General features: G+C 55.5%; 1 protein-coding gene across 6 annotated transcripts in view; it reads left to right on the top strand.

The window, feature by feature from the left end:
* TMEM63C (transmembrane protein 63C) overlaps positions 1 to 26,135 on the top strand; it is a 128,812-nt gene that overhangs the window by 70,376 nt on the left and 32,301 nt on the right. For 5 of the 6 annotated variants that reach the window (XM_059373653.1, XM_059373648.1, XM_059373649.1 and 2 more), the window contains exons 2-6: positions 2,536 to 2,667; positions 16,786 to 16,840; positions 20,424 to 20,585; positions 21,321 to 21,400; positions 21,838 to 21,919. In XM_059373653.1, coding sequence (XP_059229636.1) covers positions 20,436 to 20,585; positions 21,321 to 21,400; positions 21,838 to 21,919 — 312 coding nt within the window. In that variant the 5' untranslated portion in view covers positions 2,536 to 2,667; positions 16,786 to 16,840; positions 20,424 to 20,435. Of the gene's footprint in view, positions 1 to 2,105; positions 2,233 to 2,535; positions 2,668 to 16,785; positions 16,841 to 20,423; positions 20,586 to 21,320; positions 21,401 to 21,837; positions 21,920 to 26,135 lie in introns of those variants that run through there. The other variant, XM_059373652.1, reaches the window with a different exon arrangement.

Raw genomic sequence — 26,135 nt, 5'->3', positions numbered from 1 at the left:
ACCCACTGAGCCACCCAGGCTCAGTGGGTTAAGCTGCTGCCTTCGGCTCAGGTCATGATCTCAGGGTCCTGGGATCGAGTCCCGCATCGGGCTCTCTGCTCAGCAGGGAGCCTGCTTCCTCCTCTCTCTCTGCCTGCCTCTCTGCCTACTTGTGTTCTCTCTCTGTCAAATAAATAAATAAATAAAATCTTTAAAAAAAAAAAACAAAGATGCTTTAAAAAAATCAGTAAGATAAACTGGAGAGGACATAAGCCGTCACAGAAAAATAAATGCAAAGGCCAATCAATCAATAAACATGAAAGCAACATCTGCTCTTTCTGATCATTACAAAATGACACATCAAAACTAGACATCAGTTTTCAAGGTTTTTAAAAAAAATTTTTTTTAAAGATATTATTTATTTATTTGACAGACAGAGATCACAAATAGACAGAGAGACAGGCAGAGAGGAAGGGAAGCAGGCTCCCCGTTAAGCAGAGAGCCCTATGTGGGGCTCGATCCCAGGACTCTGGGGTCGTGACTGGGATCAGGACCCAAGCCAAAGGCAGAGGCTTTAACCCACTGAGCCACCCAGGCACCCCGATATTGGCAAAGTTTAAAGATTTGATAACAGACGGGGTGGGGGGGGGGCAGGCACTCTTGTGTGTGGCTGGGGCAGTTCAGACTGGTTCGTCCTATTTGGAAGACAATTCGGAAACATCTATCAGAATTTTAGATGCATGTAACCCTCAATTCCTTACTGTCTATCCTACAGCTCACCTCACACATAGGTACGAAGATATATAACCAAAGATGGTTTTTTGCAGGCAAAAGGTAGAAACAACCTCTAAACACCCATCAACAGGAGTAGACTCACAGAAATTACAGTGCGTTTTTCAGTGGAACATGTGAACTGCCTGTAAAAGCGAGGGACGTGTGTGTGCTGTGTGTGAGGTGTGGGGTGTGTGTTAATGCGGAGATGGGGTGTGTGTGTGCTAACTAACGAAACAGAGTACCGGGAATCTGTTCCAGGCTGGGCTTAGAATAAAGATGCAGGCATGGATATGTATTTGTCAATATTTATGGGAAATTTTCTGAAGGAAACTTACAGGAAATGTGGCTGTGTTTGGGAGTGGGACAGAGGTTTGGGGGAACAAGGGGACTTTTCACTGTGCCTTAGTTTGAATGCTTTGATTTTTTTTTCCCCCGATAAGCATGTTATTTTCAGAATTGAAAAAGAATAGTTAAGGAGCGCCTTGGTGGTTCAGTGGGTTAAAGCCTCTGCCTTCAGCTCAGGTCATGATCCCAGGGTCCAGGGATGGAGCCCCGCATCAGGCTTTCTGCTCAGCAGGGAGCCTGCTTCCTCCTCTCTCTCTGCCTGCCTCTCTGCCTACTTGTGATCTCTGCCTGTCAAATAAATAAATAAATAAAATCTTAAAAAAAAAAAAAAAGACTAGTTAGGAAAAACAGAAAGGGAGAATACTGGTTAAGTGCCTCACCCTCAACTTTCTTTTTATATTTCTCTATGGGCTTCCGTTCTTTGACATTTGTAATTTTCCATTTGGAAGAGCCAAAGAGACATCTCCAGTCTTCATCTTGTCCTCAGGGAAAGGGGGCCTGGAGAGGTTTCAGCAGCTGCTGGGGACCCCTGGCTAGTCTGTCTGCAGAAACGGGGCTCCTGTGATGCTGCTTGTGGGAGAGAGACCAATGACCCCTTTATGCGTGTGGTCAAAGCTTCCTCCTTGGTCGTGGCCCTTTTCTGACACGTAGTCCAGCGACTCTTATTTTGCATGCATCCACGTGGGCAACCTTTTAAAATGCATTCCCAGGTACCTTCCTGGAGATTCTGATTCAGTGGGCTAGGGTAGGGCCCTTAAATCTACATGTTAGCAAGCCTCCCCCTTCACCAGAAGGTGCTGAAGTCCTACTTGAAGTCCCCTGATGGATATGGGCCCCTCTGAGCTCCTCAGCTCAGCCCTGATGGCAGTGTCTGGGTATCTGGGCTGAAGTCCCCCCACTTGGGAAAGGGGTGCTCCCAAGTCACCAGGAGGGACTTTTATTTTTTATTTTATTTAATTTTAATATTCTATTTGTTTGTCAGAGAGAAAGAAAGAGAGCACAGGCAGGGGAGCGGCAGGCAGAGGGAGAAGCAGACTCCCCACTGAGCGTGGTGTTCGATGCAGGACTCGATCCCAGGACCCTGGAATCATGACTTGAACCAAAGGCAGACGCTTAACCGACTGAGCCACCCAGGTGCCCCAGTGCTTAGACTTTGAGGGCAGTGCTCCGTCTGTGGGGTCCCTCCCCTCAGGCTCATGCTCACCTAGGATGAAGGGCGACTCCCCAGCTCACCCATCCCAGGGATGAGCAGCTGGATGCAGAGATAGGGGGCCAGCTGGGGGGGTCAACCGGGGTGCCCCGCCCCCCATGAGGACTTCCCTGAGGCAGGCCTCTTGGCGAGATGCTGACATGTGTGTGGGGCTTAGGCTGGGCTGGTTGAGGAGCCACAGGGAGGCTGGGGAGATTTGAGAGTGCTTTCTTGTCCCTGTGCCACAGAGCCATCGTCGTGGTCAGGAACCGAGCAGGGACAAGGCTGGGCCACTCAGAAGCACCTGAGGACTGATCAAGAGGAGGGAGGGCCCGTGACCACGCACCTGCCTGCGCCGCACGCCTCACCTGCTGGTCCAGGTAGGTGCTCTTTCCACCGTCCCACCCAGCAGTGCTAAGACCCTAACACCAGCTTCCTCTGTCAGCCTTAGGAAATGCGGCCACCCCATTCCCCGTGACCTGGGGCTTTCCAGCCACGGCTCAGGTGAGCGCTCTCCCGAAGCCCTCCTAAACCTACGGCCTGATGGGGGGTGCAGGAAAGCCCAGTCCTCTTTCTGAAGGACACTGTCCCAGGTGACCTTGGCTCCTGAAGCCTGGGCCTTAAGGGGGCCAGAGGCTACTCTGGCTCTGGTCAGGATGTCCCCCGCCCCGCAGAAACACCCCCGGCTGAGCGGTTAGTTGGGTCCCTTGTGGCTCCTGCCCGCGCTGAACCCAGTCTGGGACAGGCCCAGAACACAGCCAGACACATCCCTCCCAAGAGCGCCCTGCCTGTCGCCACGTTTTCCTCAGGAAGGGATTATGACAGATGGTATCTTCGTAGACTCTTCGAGCTGGAAGGGATCTTAGTGCTATATCCCACCTCAGTCTCTTTTTACTTCTCAAGCCTTACTTGTACCAGCAGCGCTGTTGACAGTGTTGTAGGTGAATGTCTCAGAGAAACTAGATGTAATTTTGTCAAAACTGTCTAGGATCCCCGAGGGTCTCAGGCAGCCCTTCCCGGGTTCGGCTGCCTCTTCCCTGCCTGGCCTCAGCCAGTCTCTCCCCCGACCTCACTTCCCCCCACCAGCCATCACCTCTCCCCTATTTCCACCTACCCAGTGGCTCCGAGCAACCCATCCGCTCTGTGACAGGGACGCCGGTGGTGATTGGACGTCCCGAGCTAGAAGAGGTTAAAAGCCAAGTTAGCATCACAGTGAGGCTTTCTCCCCAATTTAAGTAAGAAAGTTAACAAAATCAAGAAGGGATTGGGGAGTTGATGGAGTCTGTCCCACTTATAAGATATCTCCATTTGAGAGTCTATACTATGTCTTTGCCACCGAAGAAGAAGTTATCCTGTGTGGGCTGTTGGCCGAGAAGATTGGGGTTGTTGCCATTATCCACAAAAGCGGTCCTAGATGTAGTTCGTTTCTGTGCAGATCAAAGTGCTGGATGTCCACGTCTCCCTCCTAGTTTCCTGGTCCTGCCTGAGAGGCCCCCCTGGGCAAGGAGTCTTAGCCAGAAGCAGGATCTCACTTCCATCCCTCTGGCCGTGCCCTCCGCCCCAGCCCACGCCAGACCCTCGTCCCTCCAGTTTCGATCTCTGTGAGAGGCGGCATTGAATCGTGGTGATGAACACAGACTGAGGGGCATGGAGGGTTCGGGTCCCAGCTCCACCACTACTAGCCCTGCCATCTCTGTGTATGTCAGTCTTCTCATCTGTAGACTGGGGATGGCAACAGTACCCCAGGGGAGCTGTGAGGATTAAAGCTAACATCTGTAAAGCACTTGGGACCACCTCCAGCACTCTGTGAGTGCTTCGCACACGTTAGCTCGGGTCATGACCAAAGCCACACACTGCTTCCTGAGGCAGGGTAATGCCCTTCCTGCCCTGCTCCACAGTCAGCCACGGCTCCCCGTTGCCCATTCTGTGACTACGTCTATGAGGTCCTTTAAGGGCCTCAAAAACAGAAGCTTTATCACTTTCCTTGCACGTAATAAGAAATCGGTGGCGTTTGCTGAGAGAGAGGGTTTCCACCTTGGGGAACCAAGTCCCCAAGGAACGGACGTGCAGCCCTGGACAGCCCCACAGCTGGGAGTTTGCTCCAGGCTCTTCAGCCTCCCCAGCTCTGCCCTGGATGCTGGGTGCTGGCTCTGCCCACGGGGCAGGTTTGGGCTCCCTTGGATCTGCTGGAGCCTCAAAGGCAGGGAGCGGCATTTGGACTCCAGCCCTCTGGGTATCATCAGGGTGAGGAGGGAACGCCCAGCCCAGACCAGAGCAGGCAGTGCCCACAGTTATTACTCCCATTCTTGGATGAGTTCATGCCAGGCGGACAGGACGTCCTTGTCCTTGTTCAGCGCCGGGAGGTGACCAGAACCTCTGCTCCTGGAGCTTGGCTGGGAAGCCTGAGGCCAGCAGAGACCAGCTGTGATCTGGTGCCCCGGACGGAGAGCCCAGCCCGCCCCACGCCCCGCACCTCCACTGTTTCCCTAGCAGAAGGGAGGCCCCTGGCACAGAAGAGGAGGCACTGGGTTGGAGTAGGACAGACCGTGTCCAAAACCAGGCTCCTCACCAGGCGGGGAGACCGTGGCCATGTCATTTAGCTTCTCGGAGCCTCTATTTTTCCATCTGTAAAACAGGAGAATAAAACCCATTCCATAGGGTTTCTGAGAGGCCAACGTGCCAGGGCACCTGTCCAGTGCCTGCGCGGGGCGGGCGCCCTGTGACCTGTGGTGGTTCTGTTCCACCCACCGGAGGCGCTCTTCCAAGCTGCCCGGGGCGGCTGCCTCAGTCCTGCGAGTCTCTCACTTTCCTCAGTTGAAAATTTCCTCACTTGGCCTCCGCTCCAAGATGAAGGGAAGTGGTGGTATCTTTGGCAAGGGAGGGGAGGAGGAACAGTCCAAATCTTCCCAGACGCCTGGCAGGGGAGCAAGACTCCGCGGGGCAGAAGCAGAGCTCTGGGCGGCTCTCGCGGAGATTTCCGCGCTGGTGCTGCCAAGCTCAGGAAGCTGGGAGTGGAGTGACGGGGAGAGAAAACACCAGACCACGCTGCTTCACGCAGGGTACTGTGTTCCTCCTTATTCATGCCACGAATGAATGAATTTGTTGGGATTCCAGGCGCTAGGTGGGGCACTGGGAGATTCAGCGAGGAGACGGACAGACATGGGCTCTGCCCTCACGGCGTCTTCATTCATTCTCATGGGGGTGAGGACAGACAGTGAGCAGCATAAAGGATGACAGGGGATCAATCCGGGGGAAATAGAGAAGGAGGGGGGACTGGGAGAGCCTGGGGAGTTTCATTATTAAATAGGGCCATCAGGACAAGCCTCACCGAAAGGTGACATTGGGGACACCAGTTGTCCCTCCCACCCCCCGCCCCAGGAACCCCTGACAAGCCCATGAACTCAGAATGGGGGCCGGGTGCCTTTCATGAGATCCCCGGATAGGAGCTAAATCGAGAAACCCTCCTAGTCCCAGCCCAGGTAATGTCCTGCCCTTCCTCCGAAGCCTTCAGTAGTTCCCTATTGCCTACACAGTTAAGCACAATTATTCATTCTGAGGTTCAGGACCTTCCTGTTATCTCACCAGACCCCGCTTATGCCAGCTTGGCAGCCATGCCAGTCTACCTGCCATTTCTGGAATATTCCACACTCTGCTTCCGTCCATCACTCATCTGTCCCCTCTACCCAAACTGCCCCTGTCCCCACTTGTTTCTGTTCGCCTGCCACCTCTCTGAAGCCTTCCCTGCCCCTGGGGAGCTGTGGTCTCTGAGCCCTACCAGCCTGGCTTTTCCCTTCTCATTACGGGGTCCTTGCTCTGCCCTAGATGTGTGCACTGCTTTCCCTGGGAGAGAGCCTTTCACCTTCAGCGGGTGTGGGGCTCAGCAAACATTGGCTGAACTGAGTGTGGCCAAGTTCAGAGGCCCCCAGCAATACCGGGACAAGTTCTGGGGAGTGTGGCTCACTCACACAAAGAAGGCAGAAGCGGGGAGGCCGGGGTGCCTGGGTGGCTCAGTCAGTTAAGCATCTGCTTTTGGCTCAGGTCATGATCCTGGGGTCCTGGGATCCAGCAGGGAACCTGCTTCTTCCTCTCCCTCTGCCTGACACTCTCCCTGCTTATGCTCTCTCTCTGTCAAATAAATAAATAAAATCTTAAAAAAAAAAAAAAAAAAAGGAAGGGGAAGGTCAGCAGGAAAGGAGAGAGGGAACCAAGACACAGGTGAGACAGGATGGAGGTACTAGTGAAGAAAGGGGACAGAGATGCCCACCAAAGAGCTAGACCATCAGAGACAGAAGGATGGGTCTCTTCTGCTACTACGCCCTTCAGCATCCCAGACCAGTGCTTCCTTGTGTCTAACTAGAATACCTCTTGCTGTAGCTTGTGCTCATCTCCTTCAGTTCTATCCTCTGAATTCAGGGAGCTATATGAGCCCTCATTCAGCATGGATCAGAGTGGTTTTCTTGACCCCCCCATCAAAGAGGCAGGAACAAGGTCCTAATGAGGCTGGCCCCTGGTCTGGGACTTTATGATCTCGTTGAGGAGGCCAGGACCCATAGAGCTTACCAGAGATTGTTTGGGGCCAGAGTATGGGGCCTGTGCCTCAGCCACTGTCCAAGGCTAGCCTTCATCACAGTCAGATCTGTAACCAGAAATCCCCCACTACAACACTGTGCTTCTCAGGCCACTCTGCTCTGGGCCCCCTCTGCCCCGCTGGCCCCGGGAAGCCTGTGAGCTGGGCGCTGCAGCCTCTGCCATCTGGCTCGCACCCAAGGCTGGAGCAGCTGTGCCCTGGCCCCTCCCTCCACCTCTCCCCACCTCCCCCGGAGGCAGCCAGCCTGGCTCCTGCCCTATTTAGACAGATGGGGACAGAACTGGGTGTCCCTCCCATCCCTGCTGCCCTGAGGGGTGATGTGTTTCCATCTGGGACCCAGACTTTATTGGGGGAAAGCCTTTACATAAGCCAAGCCCACCTCCCTCTCCACCTTTGTGCATGCGTGGTCTCAGGGAATGTCGTGCCCTTGGCCTCCCTGTGGCCACAATTCCCAACTCCAGGTCAGAAGCCCCACATGCCCCTAAGGCTAGGGGCATGTAGTTCTCAGTGTCTCCTGGAGGGCGAAACTACAGACAGTAGTTTCGGTCATGGAGCTGTGAGGAGGGAAGGAGCTCGTGCTGACAGAGTCTCAGCACAGCACCTGGCAGTAAGCCCTCGATTAATGGGACTGCTGCCCTCTGATGTTGCCTTGGCTGGTGCCACCTCCAGGCAACCTTCCCAGGTTGTCCACTGCTGCTCCACTGGGCTCCCAGCACCCCTTCGCCAGGCCTTTGGAGGACAGTCATGCAGACCTGTCACGGCTCCTTTGTGGTCTGGGGACCTACTAGAATCTAATGCTTGGACCATAAGTACCTTGATTGCAAGGAACAGAATCTGGCCCGTTATTTCACTGAATGAATGATTTCATGAGTGACAGGTAGGCAGCTGGGAGAGACAGACTGAGAGGATAGGATGGAGCCTGCCAGGCCTGACCTTTCCAGGGCCCATCCTAAAAGACTGGGACGCCCACACTGAGGCCTGGGGGAGCGGGTGGAGGATGGAGACAGCTCCCATCCCCCGTTCCCTGGTCTAATGGAGTGAGCCTCGAAACGAGGCCCCATCCAGCAGAGTCTGCCTCACCCAGGATCTGCCAGACTCCAGTCCAGACCTGTCGTACCAGAAACCCCGGGAATGGGGCAGCATCTATGTGGAACAGGCTCTCCAGGAGACACTGAGAACCACGCTCATGTGTCCCAGTGACTCAGATTCATAGGAGGTCGAGTCTCAGGGGTCTGTGCTCTGCAGAAGGCTTTGAGAAAGCCATCAGGCTAGGACCCCAGGGCATAGCTCCTGCCAGCCCCACACCCCTGAGCTGGAGACCCCTTTGCTGATGGGCCAGGTGCCCTAGAGAACACAGTCCCTATACACCTCCCCTTTCCCAAGTGGCCCCAGACCACAACGAGTGTTTCTCCAGCCTGGGCTCAAAACTAGCCCCTGCCCACTGCCACTGGCCAGCATCCTCTTGGGACCAACCCCTGTAGCAAAATTCAGGGCAGATTTCTAGAATGTGAGGCCTAAGAAAGATCCTAGAGATTACTGGCCGCACACGTGTGTGTTCACACAGACACACGCGTGCGCACGTGCACACACGCACCCCGGCAGAGGAGAAGCCTCAGATCCTGCCGGGGAGAAGAGTCCCCGCGGTCAGGGCTGCGCGGTCTTGCTCTCCGGGTCACGTCCTCCTCCGGCGCTTCTCCCACGCGGCCGCCTTTCAGCGCGGTGTGGCTTTGATCTGTTTGAATCGGTTAGGTCGGCACAGTACAAAATTCAAAAAGGGAGAAAGAGAATATAACGAAAGTCCGTTCCTCCCCCTGCTTCGGCTTCTCATTTCCCTCCCCGCAGGCAGCCACTTGTCAGGCGTTTCTGGGCTCTCCTTCCGGAGACCACGCAGCATTTTCCATGTGCCGTCCTCATCTTGCTTCCTTCATGGAATTAGAGCATCTGTTGCCCTTTATTCTGATGGCCTGCTTGCCTGTTTCCGGGGCTCCCCTGGCGCAGTGCTCACTGAGGCCAAGTTCGTCTGCTGTTGAGCTTCCCCCCACTTTCTAGTCCAGTGCCGGCACCCAGCAGGTGTTCAGTTATGGCTGGCTCCAGCTACGCATCAGAGAACCAGCAACTGGTGGGGGCTGCGTGGGCTGGGGCTCAGCCTCCTGGCTGCAGAGCCTTGGGTCTGTCTGTCTGTCTCTCCAGAGTGGGACACCGTCCACCAGAGCCCATCCTGGCCCCCAGAAGGTGAGGGGGATGATACCCAGCAGTGTCCTCCAGCCTGCGTGCCTCTGCCGCCGGGCCCCTTCATCTTGCTTTGACTGGGGCTGGCTCGGGCATCAAGCCAGCTGTCTTTGTCCTCCTGAGCCCTCCCCTCTCGGTCCACTCAGGACTCCTGCAGGGAAATCCAGCAGGGAGGAGGCTGGGGAGAGAACAACTCTCTGGCCCCGTGATCATGAGGATGGTGACGAGCCCTTTGCCCGGTCTCTGCCAGCTGAAGGCTCCGTCCCACTTGTTAGCCCGGAGATGAGAATTGCGGCAACATCTCAGGGTTGAAGGGAAGCCTGCAGCTTTACCTGCTTGTGGTGGGAATGTGTTCACTCCACAACACTGAGAAAAGAGACGTGCTACTTTTTTTTTCATTTTTTAAAAAAATCAAGTCAGAACTGGCTGCTCAGCCCAAGATTTCACCATGCCCTCAATCTACTGATGGAGCCCAATTCCAGAGGGAGATGGAGGTGCCTGGGGGCTGCCCAACCCCATGAGATTAGAAGCCAGGGAGATACTTGGCAGCAGCAACTTCTGCTCGTCCGTGGGAGGAGAAGCTTGGGTTACAGGGTTCGGAGGTACCCCTCCAGCCAAACACTCTGGAATGGAGATCAGGGGGCCAGTGAGGTCCAGCGCAGCCCACTACCAGCCATCCCTTCCTTCCACAAACATCTGTAAGGCACCAAGCTCTAACCAGTGCAGCAGAAAAAATATTAAGCACACTTAGCCATCACTGAGCTTTGTATCCCCTGGGGGAGTCAGCCATTTGGCATGTTATCCCGTAAATCAACATCGAATGTACCAGTTAACAACAAGGAAAATACTGGTTAGCTATATTGAGCCATTGCTCTGTAGTAGTCTCACTTAGTCCAACTAAGTGAGTTGGTTCATATAATCCTCACATCCACCCAATAAGGTAGATGTTACAGATAAGAAAGCTGAGGCACAGGGAAGCTAAGATACTTGCCCCAAGACACGTAGCTTATAAATAGCAGAGACAGGATTGGGGTCCCTAGGGACCTCTACTTAAATGTCACACTGTGTCTGTCTCCTAAGAGACTCTGAGTCTTGGAATGTGGGAGCTTGGCCTGGTCTGGTGTTCTTCCCTAAGGAAGCAAAAACTGAGCTGAGATTAACTAGAGGAGAATAAGTTAACTAGTGGGAGGGAGGAACACTCCAGGTGGAAGGATCAGCATATGCAAAGGTCCTGTGGCAGCAAGAGAGAAGATGGCATGCTCCATGGATTGAGGGAAAGAAAGAAGGCCAGGGGATGAGAGAAGGGGAGAGCTGGCTGAGATGGACTTGGAGAGATAGACAGGCTTTGCTGGCCAAGTTAAGAGAGGTGCCAGAAAGCAGAGTTGAGCTGGGCCTGACAGTGGAGGGAGCATTCTTCCTCAGCGAGGATCTGGAGGCCTTTCCACAAAGGAGAGGGATGGAGGAAACAGAGAAAGCCAAGGGCTTTGAGGAGATGAGGGGCCATTCATCTGCTAGGGCTGAGGCTTCTTGTAAGGATTTAGAGGAGATAAGACTGGAGGGGTCCCTGGGGCCAAGAGGGCCTCCCCCTGGAGCAGGCCAGGAGCCAAGAGCTCAGGTGTTGAAGGAGCAGAGCCATGCGAAAGCCAGAACTGGACTCCTCGACCCCTGAGTTCACGTTTCTCCACCTACAAGCCAGGGATCAGGGACCCCTGTGGCCTTCGCTGTGATTGTCTCTCACCCCCCGCCCCCAGGAGCCAGCAATGGGGTATCAGTCTGCTGCTGAGAACTCCTTCCTCTCCTCGACGCTGCTGGTCGGCAGCACACAGCCCAAGCCCCGGAGGATGCATCCTCCTTCTTTCCACTTATAAATCTACGTGCAGGGCATTTCACTGATGGAAAGTGACTTGAAGTCGGACCCCCAGCTGCAAGGAGGTGCTGGACGGGTCACGTCTCACTTTCTAGGCTGTAGAGGGCACGTCTGCTAGAACGAGGGCCATTGGCCGCACCTAACACACGATCTGATAGATTTGTCCACCGAGAGGATGCTAGTTAAGAAGCCTGGCGCGGTGCCTGGCACATGGAACTCTCTCAGTAGACGGCAGCTGCTCGGACGGGGTCCAGGGCCCCGCTGCCCCGCCCCGCCCGCAGAGAGCCCAGCGGCTGAGGCTTCAGGGCTGGTGGGGGCGGGGGGGGGTAGGCTGACCTCGGTGCTAGGAAAAGGACAGCAAAGGCAGTAAGCGACATCCATGGTGCTCATGGTTTCTACCGGTCTCTCCCTACTCTCTCCTTGGACTGTCGTAGCTGCCCTGAGGTAGGCAGAACAGAGCGGATGGTGTCCCTTTTCTTTAGAAGTATTTTTAAAAAGATTTTATTTATTTATTTGAGGAAAAGAAAGTGAGAGAGAGCACGAGCAGTGAGCAGTGAGGAGGGGCAGGGGGAGAAAGCAAGCTCCCTGCCGAGCAGGGAGCCCAATACAGAACTCGATCCCAGGACCCTGGGATCATGACCTGAGCTGAAGACAGACGCTTAACCAGCTGAGCCCTGATTATGTACATTTTATGGAAGAGAAAACTGAATACCAGTAGGTTAAATTGCAGTCAATAGAGCCAGATCACACCCATTATCCTGACGCCAAAACATACATTCCCTCTACTTCATGCTGTGATCCAGGGAGCAAGACTCGGTAACCCCCAGTGTGCCGGCCAGACGGGGTGGGGGGTGTGTGTAAGATGAGTGACTCATGTTATGCAAACATATGCAAATCACCTGTTATTATTTCCTGCTCCTGAGTATGGCCCTGGGGACAGGCCCTTCTGTCTTTCACTGAGGCCTCCGTCATGCTGGTCATTGTGGGAGAACCACACGATGGGGGGCTGTCATCAAGGGACCTGTCGGGGAAACTGGCTGCTCACATCCATGGAAAAGCGACAGAGCACCAGGCAGTGATAGCAAAGGCCAGCCGTACAAAGAGGGTGGGGACAGGGTGCAGACCAGGCTGCTCGCTAGAGGGTGGGGGACTTCGAGGATAGGATTGGAGCTGGACTCGGGGGCTGTAAAGGCCTCAGCCAGCCCCAGGGTGGGAGAAATGGCACAGCTCGGGGATACCTGGGGACAGGACAGATAGCAGGGTTGTTGCCCCACGAAGTGGCTAAGCCAGTGACCACAGGCACAGGGAGAAACGTCAAGGGGTAAGAAGTGGTATGGCCTCTGCAGACCTCCAGCCAATCTTCCCCAGATTCTCACAGAGCCGAGGGGCAGGGGAGACCCGAGAGCGGACTGCAGAGACCCGGGTCCTGAGCTGCCGCCTGGTATGGCCACATCGCCTCCCCCTCCTTCCTTTCAGGGGAGGCAGAAGACCTTTTAGATCTGCAGGAATGCCTTATCTAGATGCAGATAATCCTGGGGACCCTAAACCGCTGTTTCTCCATCTCAGCTGCACCTAAAAACGGACTGGATGTTCTTGTTCTTAGAGTCTGGAGTGGGGCTTGAGTGTCTGATCTACAAAACACCTTCCCAGGGTCTCCCACCCCCAGCCCCAGGCGGCGGAGTCAGCCATCCGAGCCCGAGAGCGCTGAATGGGGAGCCAGGAAACCCAGTTCTGATGCCCATTCCACCACTTTCCCTAGCCTTAGGCAAATCTCGTGGCCTGCCGGAGACCATTTCTTCACGTGGAACGTTGGGCGAAACCCCCTTCACTGTGACGATATGAGGAGTTGGAGATTCAGGGCAGTTCAGGGCAGGGAAGATTCATGGCCCACTGGTGTGGTGGCTGGGGAGGGACATTACCCAGAACCCTCACTGCAGTGACCCCGCTTCCCTCCTCCCTCTCTCTGGGGCCCCCAGAGAACCTGCAGCCAAGTGGACCCTGGAAAGGGGGATGCAGATCTGAGAGCAGAGGGTGTGGAAGGGATACCTAGTGAGACCCAGAGAAGAAGGGGAGGTGGTGGGTGCCCATGGCCGGGGGCTCCGGTTCATTTCAGGTCCAAAACCATGGCAAAGCATCTCTCCTGTTGTTGCCAGAAAGGTGCTGAGTAATTGAAGGCTGTGAGAAGGCCAGATGGTGGGGGCTGGGGAGCCGATGCTGTGGCTTTGTGCACTCCAAGGGGGACATGGTTGGAGGGGGAGGCGGGGGTGGCTTCCCCACCCAGCTTCTTGCCTTAATACGTGCCTTTGGCCTCTAGTGATTTGCTTGTCCAACCGAGTTGCAGGCCTCTGGATCTGTGCCTGAGAACCCACAAGGATGGTGGTGGCTTTGGGCAGTGCTTAGAGGCATAGACTGGGTGGCAGCAGGCTGTGTCTCAGAGACATCCACAATCCTTGGTCCAGCCTGGCCCTTGGAGAATTCCCACAGAAACCCCTCATCTTACAGGCAGAAGCCCAGAGAAGAGAAGGCCACAGGTGACCCCGGGAGCCCCCAAGTCCATGGCAGTTTCCACTGCACCACCCTGAAAGGCTGGACAAGGTTCCATCCTTGGGCAAGGGCTTGCGCAAAGCCACCCCCTTCCTCTGCCCCCTGCCCAGCCCTCCAGCCCAGCAGAGGTCAAGAGGGTCCAGGAGGAGGGAGCAGAGGGTTACAAACTGCTCAGGTTCAAGCCTCCCACTTATTAGCACCATGATCTTAGCCAAGTTAGCGAACCTGTCTGGGCCTTAATTTTCTTAATTTTCTCTTGCATCAGGGATGATTTTGGTACCCTGTGGTACTTGTAAGAATTAAATGGGCTATACTTGAATGGGAAGGTTTCCTCCTATAATAAGTGCTCATTAAATGTTGGCTATTAATAAGATTGCTCTCCTTCCTATCCCCCCAGCCCCAGGGCTCCTGGACCACCCTTGCTCTGGGATTTGGGGGATTTGGGTTCCTCATGCAGAGGACTTGGCCTTGAGATGGTGAGAGGGGAGCAAAGTGTGCTGGCCTGGCTACTTAGGACAGCAGTGGCTAAAACCAGGCCAGGTCTGGAAGGAAGCAGGTGAGTAAAGGGCCACAGGACTAATAAAGACTGAGCTAGTTCTTTACGAAACCCACTTGCCAAAGTAAATCTTGTCCAGGCCTGGGATTGCTGAGGCTTCAGGTTCTGCCACTGGAGGCTGGGCTGGGGGAGAAATGGGAAAGGAGGAAGACCGCGCATTCCCCATCAGATAGGACGTGCAGCTGAGGAGGGGGCTGAGGATCCTGACTCACCAGCCAGCATCGCCACCGTCTCTCCCTGCCCCTCGCTGGCCCAAAAAGCAAGGCTGACATTTGTGTCTCCTGCACAGGAAGGACAGAGGCAACAACCACCTACAGGCAGCAGCTTATGGGTTATTGGACAGTCCTTCCCATATTCCAGATCTCTCCCCTGGCCTGTTCCAGAACAGAGTAGGTGGATGGAAACCAGGAATGGTCCAGTCTGGCTCCTCACCACCGTGTCACAGATAAGCTAGTGCCAATAACGACAGTACGGACTAAGAGCACACTTTCTCATGTGCTCTGCAAAGGACTTTGTGTGATTTCGCTTGTTTCATGTTCACAATAACCTCGTGAGGCTGTGCTTCTTCTATTAGCCCCACTTTCCAGAGGTGGAAACGGAGGCTCACAGAGGTGAGGTCGCTGTCCATGGTCACACAGCTAGCAAGGCTGGACCTGGGATTTCAGCCCAGACAGTCTGGCTGCAGACAACCCACTTCCTCCCACGGCCCTGATTGCCTCCCTGTGTTCTGCTGTGAAATTTATGCCCTAAGAGGAGTCCCCTGCTGCCCCCTGCTCCAGCCAGGCGGGTGCCCCCGCTCGGTGTTCCTTTATATCCCACAGATCGCAAGTTTTGTTCTTCCCAGTGCTGATACTTTGGTCTCCAGAAAGCCCTCTCTCTACCCCTGTTCTTCACCCCCAAGAGCTAGAAAGAAGGAAGGAGGAAAGCTCTCCAGAAAGGGGGGTCCAGGCACAGTCTAGGGGCGAGGACGAAAGGCGGGGCAGTGCTCTGGGTCTCTACAACAGCCTCCCTCATCCCACCGGTGCCTGCTGCTGAGGACGCTGGGGAAGGTGCTGCGGTGGGCACGAGGCTCTCTTCTCTCTGATCCTTCCTCACCGCCTTCCCTCATCTGCTTCCCTCACCTGCCTCACCTTCTGGCATGCTGCACCTGCCGGGCCCCGCCTATGGGTTACACCCCCCTCCAAGCTTAGAGGCTTGCACCTTTAATCTGGAGCCCCTCCCAGGGAGAACGGCCACCTGGGCCATGCCTCTTCCAGCAGCAATCCTCTCCCCAAAGCCCAAAGGCTGGGAACCCCCTGAAGAGGACCTGGCTATGCTGCCAGTTCTTGCCGAATGACTATAACAGCAAACAAAGCACGAACCAGTGATCCACCCTGTGCTCTAGCCATGACTGTTCGGTTTTACCTTCCCCCAAACGCCATGCTCTGTCCCCGCTCTGGGTCTTGGCCAGCATGGTTCCCCTCTGTCCACGCTTCCCACCACGCTGTCCCGACTCCTCCTCCTTGTACCCGGAGGTGACTTCCTCGAAGAAGCCTTCTCTGGCCACTTGAGGTGGGCCCGCCCCATGGCCTCCCTGCCCTGGGCCATCAGGCGAGGGTGTAATGGCATATGCCTGGCATGCCTACGCGTCTCCCCGCTGAGTCTGAGAGCCTCATATGGACAGAAGCAGGTCCGCTGGGCCCCCAGAGCCTGGTAGGATGGCTGGCACATGGTAGGGACTCAGCCCTTCTTTGTGGAAGGAAGGGAGGAGGAGGGAGGGAGGAGAGGGGGTGCTTTTGGAAGGAGAGAGAATGAGTGTGTGGGAGCTGAGTGGAAAAGAGCAGCAGCAGGACTCAAACCTCCTTAGAGCCAGATGGAAGCCGGAGCTTTTCCCAGCCCAGGACGCCCCCTTCCCTCATCACACACAGTATTACCCAAATAACAAGTCACTCAACTCGACAGCTGGACTCCTGGTCACTGGGCGCGCTCACCTCCCTGGTCCGGCTCCAGTCCCCCAGACAGCCCTGACCGGGAAGGTGGGGGGGGGGTGTCCCAGCTCTTCCCCTCAGTTTAAAGACAAGAGTCCAACAAAGGGTGCCAGGCAACTGGATAGCCACATGCAAAAGATGAACTTAGACCCTCACCTCACCTCCTGTGCCAGCCTGAACTCAAATTGCATCTCAGACTTTAGTGTCAGAGCTACAACGATGTGAATTTTTAGAAGAAAACGTAGAAGATCTGTAAGACTTTGGGGTAGGCAAAGATTTCATGGACACCATACTAAAAGCCGGGTTCATAAAAGAAAATCTGTTAAGGTGCTTGGGTGGCTCAGTTGGCTAAGCAACCTTCTTCAGCTCAGGTAATGATCCTGGAGTTCTAGGATCGAGTCCCACCTCAGGCTCCCTGCTCAGCAGGGCGTCTGCTTCTCCCTCGGACCCTCTCCCTTCTCATGTTCTCTCTCTCTCAAGTAAATAAATAAAATCTTAAAAAAAAAAAAATCTGTTAAATTGGACTTTGTCAAAATCCCAAACCCTGGTGCTTCAGAGATACCAGGAAAATAAGAAAAAGAAAAGAGGAGCCACAGATTGAGAAAAACTATGGGCGAAACACACCTGTGATAAAGGCTGAGCATCCCGAGCACAAAGATGAGCAAAGCTCCCTAAGGGATGATGCGGCCCACGAACACAGCCTGGGTCGCTAACTCTGGTCTCTCCACCGCTTTTGTCCTCTTGCAGCTGCTGCAGAGCTGAGCAGAGGCCCCGGGCCTGACTCCCTGGAGAACCGACTCAGGTAAGGACAGGCTCGCTCTCCGAGGCCTTCGGATCGCGCCTGCGCGCCCCGGCCCTTCCCCAGCGGCTTCCTCAGCGCGGGCTCCCCCGGGTGGCCACTAGCAGAACTGCAGCTCCCTGCCGCAGCTGCCCGAGAGATGCCCAGAGAAAGGCTACTATCTCCTCTGGCTACTCTGACAGAAGGCTGGAGTTTAAAGGTACCGTGTTTAGTGTAAACCATTTTAAGTTTACATTTAGCTAAGCATTATTGTGTCAATAAATTGAGAAGTGACCTGGAGTAATAAAACCGTGGGCAACCTAGGGCAGAAAGAGGGGAGCAGAAAAAGATAGGCAGGAGGCTCCCTGCTCCGGTTAGATGCTAATCTAGCCAGAAGGAGGGTGAGTTCTGGTGTTTTCCTATTTCTGCAAGTTAGCACAGGGAGCCCCACACCCCCAGGCCACCTCCCCTATCCTGCACACCTGTGCCTTCACCTTTATGCCCCTTTTCATCCCCATCCCCCAAGCCTCCCCAACTCCGACCAGCATTCCATGGTGTCCCCTGGAGCCCTGCGTCAACTTTTCATCTGACAAGTGTCTTTGGAATACGTCTGTGTTCCAGGCATTGCTCTCCGTGACTGACGAATCTTAACCCACCTGTCCCTCTTGACAGCACTGTGAAGTGGGTCCTGGTTACTAACACTCCCCCCTCCTTTACAGATGAGCAAGTGAGGCAGGGAGACCGGAAGTGACTTGCTTGAGGTGGCTAGGGAGTGTTGGAACTGGGATTCAGTGCCACAGAGCCCGCGATGCCCAGAAACACCCCCAGCTTCTGCAGCGCCTCACCTGCCCGCTGGGACCTGAAACCAGAGACTCCCCAGCATAGGACTTCCCTTACCCCCCTCCAAGGCCAGTGGATGGGAGACACATTTTCCTTGCTCCTCTTTGCAACACCCAGACTCTTCTTCCTTCCTCCCTGCTGAAGTCTCTGTCTTGGACCCAAAGTGTTAGCCTAGAATCCCACATCCCATCTTGGGTACAGCCATCAACTAACCCCACCCCCCACCAGGTCACTTCCCTCCTTCCCGGGAAGTGTTTCATTCATCACACCAGTGTTGTGCCGGTCTTCATTCTTAAAGATTTCCACAAAGGACACTCCGGCCTCTCCATGCCTTGACATTACTACCCCGCTCACGCCGTGGTCATGCCCTAGACCTTCTCACTACCCATAACCAATCCCTTCTCGGCCTCAGGGTCACACAGCTCAGTTTCCTATCTGTTAGCTCACAGCCTGTGGCACTTGTCAATTCTACCTCCCTGGACCCCTGGCACCTGTCACCATCCCTCACCCAACATGAGTCTCCTTTCTCTCCTTACCTGGCCAGTCATTAAAACGATTCCCTTACATTCAGTGCCAAGCCTCTTATTCTCATCTTGGGGAAACCTCCAGCCTGCTTAGGTTGAGCTGTGTGCCCCTTCCACACCTGCAACTGCACGGATGAGTACAGCGGGGGAAATGCCCAGTGAGTCTGGCTGCTCTTGCTGTCGATTCAAGACCACGACCTTCAGTGGACCCTTAGGGTCGCCCGGCAGTCCTCCCCATTCCCGCCCTCCACGCACTCCACCACTCCTCTAGCTTTCTATTTCTGCCTTTTTTCCCGTCCGCAAACATCCCACATCTGCCCACCACCACCAGCATTGCACAGTCACCTGGAGACCTTGTTCTCTCCGAGGCTGAGAAATAGAAGCCGTGGGAGGGCACGCCCACGAGCCCCGCCAGCACACCTGCCTCCCTCCTGCTGTCGTGGGTCAGTATCCAGCTCTGGGCCAAGGCCAGCTTCACTTGGGCACCAGTGCCCAGCCCTTCCCACGTCCTCGCAGTGCTCCAGCAATGCCCTGTCTCTCCCACATTTTCTACTCAACCATTCCCCTTGGCATACCCCGTTCTGCTACTTCTCCCATCCGAGCCACTTCCAAACTCTTGCTCCTTTTTGAAGGAGCTGTTCACGCCCACTGGCTCCAGATCTGCTGGCTTCCTCCTCTCTTGCACCTGTTCCAGTCTGGCCACGGACTAAACCTCCATGTTGCTTTAACGATGGCTGATTCCCAGTTGTCCTTTTATGTGGTCCCTCCCTCCTCCTGGAGACACTTAGCTTCCAGGACACCACCCTCTCCTGCTGTTCTCCTTCTTCCCTGGATGCTCTTCTAGTCCCTTTCCTGTGTCTTCCTCCTCTGTCGCAGCTCTCTGCACTGGAACACCCCGAGGCTCAGACTTTGAGCCTCCCTCTGTGTCCACTCCTTTGGCGATCCAGTCCTGCACCTCTAGGAGTCCTCTTTCTGCTGCTGATGCTCCCATTAATGTCTCCCAACCCTCCTCTGAGCTGCAGACTCAGCTCGAGCCATCCGCCTGGCATGTCCACTTAGTATATCCAACACCCACCCAGCTCCTGACCAACTCCCACCCTGCACTTCCGGCTGCCACACCCAATAACAGCATCTCCCCTCTTCTGGTTGCTGGACCTGGAGACCTCAGAGTCATCCTGGACTCCTCTCTTTTACACCCTACCTGCCACTATCCATTCTATCAGCAAGTCTTGGCTTCACCTTCAAAATACTTCCAAAATCTGAGCACTTCTCACCACCTCCTCTGTTTCCGTCCCAATCCTGGCTGTGGTTACCTCTTGCCTGGATTGCTCCGATTTCCTCCTAACTGACCTGTCTGTTTCTATTTCTCTGCTTGACCCACCCTCCTGTATTCTCAAACCAAGGGTCAGAGTGATCCCTTTCATACGTTTGCTGATGCACCACCAGCATTGGTCTGGCACAAGGCAGCTGCTCATTACATATTTGTTGAATGAAGGAATGAAGGAATGAGCCTACTTTTCTTGAACGGGAGTGAAGACCTCCTAGGGTGAGACACGGTCTGGAGCCAAAACAAATGATCTTTAAAAACCAGAACAACTTTGGAGATAACTTCAAGCAGCTCCTAGTCACTTCCCGTTTTCTTCGATGCTTCCCACTCTTCTCCAAGTCTTGTAAATATTCATGCCCATGACCCTGAGCCCTCACCAGATTGGCTCAAGCCCCTGGGCGGGTGCCAATCTCCCTGGTTCAAGTTCAACATTAAGACAGTGACATTTACCAAGTCACCACTCTGTGCCGGGTGCCCTGCCACTTACCCTCATTTAGTCCTAGGAACGTCCTTTTGCTGGGAACTGGATCAGAGAATCATAGAATGTTAGACCCTGTCTGCACAGGCGTCCCGTGAATGCACTTCTCGTCTCCAAACGGAATACTCCCACTCTGGGGTCCTACCCACCTTTGTGAAGTTTGTTCATGCAGGAAATGTTATGCAAGGAAAGCTTCACAAAAGTAGGAATAAGAAGATCCATTTGGAGGTGCATTTGACAACTCTTTCAGTAAAGGGATCTGGGCTCTTCTGCCACCATGGCTCTGGGTTTGGGGCAGCTGCTGTCTTGTCTCCTGCCCTGGCCTGTTCCGGTCTGGCCATGGGCACGCAGTGTGCCCCGCCCTATCTCCCTGGCAGGCTTCTGTGCTTACAGAGAGAGAGGGTCTCTTGTCTGACCCGAGAGTCCCTTTGTCACCAGGGAGCTCTCAGGATGACTGTCCCACCGGGCAACCTGAACACAATGGAAAAGCCTCAGAACATGACATCGAATGAATGCTTCCCTTCCCGGAGCACCGTCTTGCAGGGACAGCCTTTCGGGGGCATCCCCACTGTGCTGTTCCTCAACATCTTCTTGTGGGTGGTAAGTCCTGGGCTCCGTGGTGGGTGGTGAGGCCTTGGGGGAGCGGGAGGAGGCGGGGGCGGGCACAAGTGACACAGCAGGGGCCTCAGTACTCCAAGGGCATGCCAGCCACAGCAGTGGGGACTCCCTAAATGGCAGTCCCATTCAGGGCAGTCCGGGAAGAGGGGACTGCGGGCAGAGGCAGAGTTCCTAAGACTCCCCTCCCCACACTGCTGTCCAGAGACCCACCTGGTCAGTGCCCTTGGGCCTCCCTTCTCTCTCCCCTTGCTGATTTCTTCAAGGAATGTTTTCTCTCTTTCTCTCTCTTTAAGATTTTATTTATTTGAGAGAAAGAGAGAGTGCACACAAGCAGGGGTAGGCATAGAGGGAAAGAGAGAAGCAGACTCCCCACTGAGCAGGGAACCCCATGCGGGGCTCGATCCCAAGACCCTGGGATCATGACCTGAGCTGAAGGCAGACGCTTCACTGAGGGCAGATGCCCCTTCAAGGAATGTGCTTGTCAGATGGTTCCAGACATGACACCAAAGCTGTCATTAGCAAACTCTGAGAATCCACTCTGTGCTGGGGAGGCATCCAGAGTTGAAGAAGGCATAGCCTCCACCCTAACTGGGCTGGATGTTGAGGGGGAGGGCCCAGGGAGCCCCCGGGAGCCTGAGGAATAGGGCCTACTCCACGGGAATGCAGGAGACAGCCAAGCAGAAGACGTAGCCCCACATCCCCTTCCCTGGCCCATAGGTCATCATTTTGGTTTACTCCTTCCTCCGGAAAGCCGCGTGGGACTACGGGCGCCTGGCTCTGCTGATCCACAATGACAGGTGAGGGGGGGCTGGGGGTCAGGATGAGCGAGCTGCTCGCCTCCTTGGGGGATGTGCTGCCACAGCCAGGACCTAGCAGGTACCCTCTCGGCACCAGCTCCTGCCCTGCACTGGCCCTCTTGCAGGAAGAGAACTTGGTCGGGGGTGGCGGGTTGGGGGACAGGCAGTCATCTCTGGGCACGAGGCCTCTTTTTTCTCTGATCTAAGACTTTCTGGATCCCATGGTTCCCAAGCTACATTGGGCACCTGGCAACAGGGGTGCTTAATGGGGTCTGTCCCCAGAGCTCTGTGCTCAGCACATGAGCTAAGGCATGTCTGGTCCTGGACAGGAGCGTATTGAAGCTCTTGGCTTCGGGACCAGAGGGACAGCAGGCCCTGAGGCTTTCTCTCCTTTTCTCCCCCCCCCCCCGCCCGCCCACTGCTCTTCCTGGCCACAGTCTGACCTCACTGATCTATGGGGAGCAGAGTGAGAAGACATCTCCGTCAGATATTTCCCTGGAGATGGAACACAAGGACAAGGTGAGTGCTGGCGGGGGAGGGGCCTGGGCCCAGAAGGTTCCTCATTCTGGGCAGCAGCCCAGTCGTGTGCAGCAAGGAGCGAGCTCACACTCAGGGGCTTTGTAGCCTGCGACACCAGACCTGGCAATGTGACCTTGGACAAATTCCTCAGCCTTTTGCCAAGCCTCCATCTCCCCATCAGAAAGATGGAGCTATTCACCGTTCCTACCTCCAAGTAAGAGTTAATTCTATCATTTTAAAAGGATTTTTAAAACGAATTTTCCTGCTCTTCTCAAATCCTCAGCCCTTGTCATGGCCCGGGTCCTGCCCAAGCCCCCACTCCAAGCCAAGGGACTCGGGTCCCACTTCCCATAGCGGCGTCTCGCATCGGGCAGGGATCCCCTCAGCCTCCCACGGGCAGCCCGGTCTTCTCTTCCCTGTCGGACGCCAGTCGTCCACCCACGCTTGTTCATTCGCTCAGCCCACTGTCCTGGTGCACCTGCTGTGGGCCACCCCTGGTCTGGGGACTGGGCAGTGAACAAAACGGACCAAGTCCAGCTTCATGGGACTTTCTCTCTGGCTGAGGGACCCCCAGACAAAGGCACACAGGACGGTGGTCAGTGCATGAATTCCAGGAGGGGCCAGGAAGGCTGGCCGCAGTCATGGAACAGAGCTGGAGTGTTGCAGAGAGGGTCGAGGACGGTCGTGGGCCCCGCCACTGCCCACAGCTGCCTGTCTCCCTCTGCCCCATCACGGCGCAGCCGGAAGAGCTCCCTGCACCTGTGCTCTCCACTCACCCCTCCTCGAGCCCTGCAGCGTGGCTTCTGCCCTCCATCCTGCCCAGACAGCTCACCAGTTGTCTCACGCTGGGAAACCCCGTGGACTTCCCTGAGTTCTCATCCAGGTGATCGCCCCGAAACATCTGGCCCTACAGACCATCTTCTCTTCCTGAATAGGCCCTTCCACTTGCTTCTGTGACACCGTCTCTGGGGCTCCCTTCTACCACTCCGTTGTTCTTCTCTGTCTTCTGCTGGCTCCTCCTCCAGCGCCCATGTTTCCCTCAGCGGGTCCCAGGCCTCCCCACTCGCGCTCCTGGGCGGTGTCCCCCATACTTATGACCTCAACTGCCCCCTCCCCACAGATCCTTCCTAAATTTCCGTCTCCAACTAAACCTCCCTCTGGGCTCCAGGCACATTTATCCAATGGCCTTCAGAGTAGCTCCCCATGGATATTGTAAAGGCCTTTGGGATTCAGGATGTCCAAAACATGTCATGATGTCCCTCCACCCCCCGTTCCTCGATCCCTGGTCTCAGACTCTACCCAACACCCACCCAGGGGACCCCCCCTAGCTGTGGCCCAAGCCCCAGGCACAGCCAGTCCATGACCGAGCTGTGTTGCTGTCACCTTCCCGGTCTTGTTCCTCTCTGCCTCTCCCCCACAAGTCCAGGCTCCCCATCGGTCTCTTGTTGAATGACCAGCACAGCCTCTCACCAGTTTCCACATCCACTGTTGTGTCCTGTGCCCCTCGCTTTCCACCTACCTCCGGGGCGCTCCCAGGAGCGGGGACACGCATTCCCCTTCACTGGCTCCCTAATGTTCTTGGAATCAAGCGCAGCTGCTTTGCCGTGGCGTGTACGTTTGTCTTCTTCCCCCTGTCCGGCCTCTCCTTCTCCTCCCAACTCCCCCATCCCCGGCCACATCGGCCACCGTTTAGATCCTCAAAATCGCCACCTCCTTCCCTCCACTGGGCCTTTTGCCGGCTCTTCCCTGTCCCCCACCTTCCAGTGGCCCCCACTCGGGGCCAACACGTGGACGCTTTGCTCAGATTTCAGCCCCGGCACCGCTGTCCCGGGAGCCCCATCCACCCCCGTGTGTCCACATCTTTTGTTCTCGATGCATGGAAAATGCATTTGTCTTCTTCAAGGCTCTTACCCCAGTCGGTAACAGTCTCTCATCTACCCGACCTGTCCCGTGTGTCTGATCCCGCAGCGAGAGTGGGCGCTGACTGGGTCCTGCCCGCCCTGCTCCCCGCACCCCTCCAGCCTGCCGTGGAAGTAGCATCTGACAGGTTTTGTTGAAGGTGGTGAGTGAGTAGAACCATTTTACTTCCGCTCTCATCCCTCCGAGAGACCTGGCACGGTCTGCCCCAAGCCATGTGGGGAGCCGCAGACCAGTTCGTGTCGCAGAGTTTCTCCGTAGAATACGGACAGTCAGTCACACCTTACCTTTCATGGTCGTTCTCAGGTTTATTTTCAGAAACATGACTTTGGTTGGGGTTTTTGTGTCCAATGGCCAAAAAAGGTCACTTATTTAAAAAAAAAAAAAATAGCTGAGAAATCATGATGGCAACAGCAGGCAATCACCTTGCAGAGCTAGCTAGAAATGAGGCAGGCGGGGGGAGTGGGGGGCAGGGAGGGGGCCCCAGGAGCGCCCCAGTCACGATGCCGGGGCCTCAGTCCGGCATCAACAGAGGGGTCATTACCCCGTGTGGCGGGAGTGAGGAGGGTGGCCCACTAAGAGAGGTGCGATGAACCAGCCACAGTCACTCGGCCTTGTCAGCTGAGCGGGCTCCTGCAGGGGCGAGGCAAGAGGGGAGGAGGCATCCCTGCTCGGGCCCGCTGTTCAGCTGCTGAGATTTCTGGACAGTTTAGGCCTTTCATAGCTGTGATGGACCCACGGGGGGAGCGTGTGTGCGTGGGTGTCTGTTGTCCGTGAGCGCAGAGAGAGATGGTCCCCACAGGCTCACTGTGACTTTTGCAGGGGCCACGCTTTTACTCATGAACTCTGCCCCTTGATGGACAGTCCAGTCCCGTGTGAATTCCAGGACGGGGCCCTGCCTCGTGTGGTATTGCTCTTGACACCCTCCATAGAGAGGGGGCGGAAGGGAGTCCCAGGAAGGTGGGTCCTCCACCGTTCACGACCATGAGGGACCATCCACAGACCTACTTGCTCCCTAAATAAATCACACCCTGTTCGCCCAAAGGTGGGTGGTGGAGAAAGACCCCCCAGGGCACAGAAGGGTGGTCAGACTCTCAGCCCAACTCTTTCTTATTTAGCGATTCAGTCCTTCCCTGGGGACTTTCCCAGTCAATGCCACCAGCATTCTATTCCCCTTCATTGCTCTGGCTCACACGTGGGCATCTGTCCTGATTTTATTTATTATTTATTTGAGGGGGAGGGGCAGAGGGAGAGAACCCCAAGCAGGCTCCACACCCAGCACGGAATCCCATACAGGGCTTGATCCGACGACCCTGACAACATGATCCAAGCCAAAGTCAAGAGTCTGACTGAGCCACTCCCCCAACCCTTTTCGAGAGAGTGTCCTTATCTTAGTTCCCTAGGACAGAACTGGGAAATGGTCCCCCCGAGGTGGACATCCGTCAGGTAACCCCAATCCAGGGAAGGGGTCTGGGTGGGCCTTATCCTGAAGGAAACAAGGAATTTGCTTCTGTTTCTTGCTTGCCTGACCACCCCCCTCCCAAGCCACATTGCTTCCTTTTGAGCAACACCCCTTCCCCAGTCAGTCTGGTGCCGGGGAATGTAAGCCAGCCGGGCCTGCCTTTTCACTGATGTGTTTGTGGTCAGTGGGGTCAATCAAGAATCGCAGCTTCCCCCGATCTTGCTAAACCCTGCAGGGTCCCAGAAGGAAGCATGCACCAGGGTAACTTAATCAACTCCTGGATCTGGCAGCTTTTAGGGCCATGGGCCCAGCCTATCCTCGTGCACACTCTTCCCAAGCACACTTCCTCTCTAGGTCTTCTACCGCCTCCATGGCTGAGGCTGCCTTCCCCTACCACCCAGAAACCGGACAGCAAGACCTTGAGAGAAAGACATAATCTGCAGGACTCTCAGACAGAAGAGAAGAGACCCAGGGGAGAGTCCAGAGAAGTGGCTGCCTTGGGGACAGGGAAATCCAGGAAGCCCAGAGATACCACCAGGATCCCCCGCTCTGGTCCTCTCTCCTCTGAGTGGGCTTTTTCCTCAGACAAACTCCTGCCTGTGGCGTTGAAGTTGGCACCAAGCCACTGCAGGGTTCATGGTGCTCGGCAAGGTGTAGGGGCTCAGGTTGAGAGAGACCCCCCCTCCCCACATCCTGGTCCATCAACTCCCCGGAGAGAGTTTTGGTTGGCCCCACTTGGGTCACGCTCCCATTTGTCTCTGACCACGGGTGGCAGACCCCTACCTCACGGACAGCCCCCCAGACCACAGGCCTGGGGCGGGAGGCATTCCCCAGAAG

Source organism: Mustela nigripes, chromosome 13 (genome assembly GCF_022355385.1).
Source record: "Mustela nigripes isolate SB6536 chromosome 13, MUSNIG.SB6536, whole genome shotgun sequence".
Taxonomy (NCBI): Eukaryota; Metazoa; Chordata; class Mammalia; order Carnivora; family Mustelidae; genus Mustela; species Mustela nigripes.
Note: the sequence above shows the minus strand (reverse complement) of the source record. Positions and strands in the feature narration are given on the sequence as shown.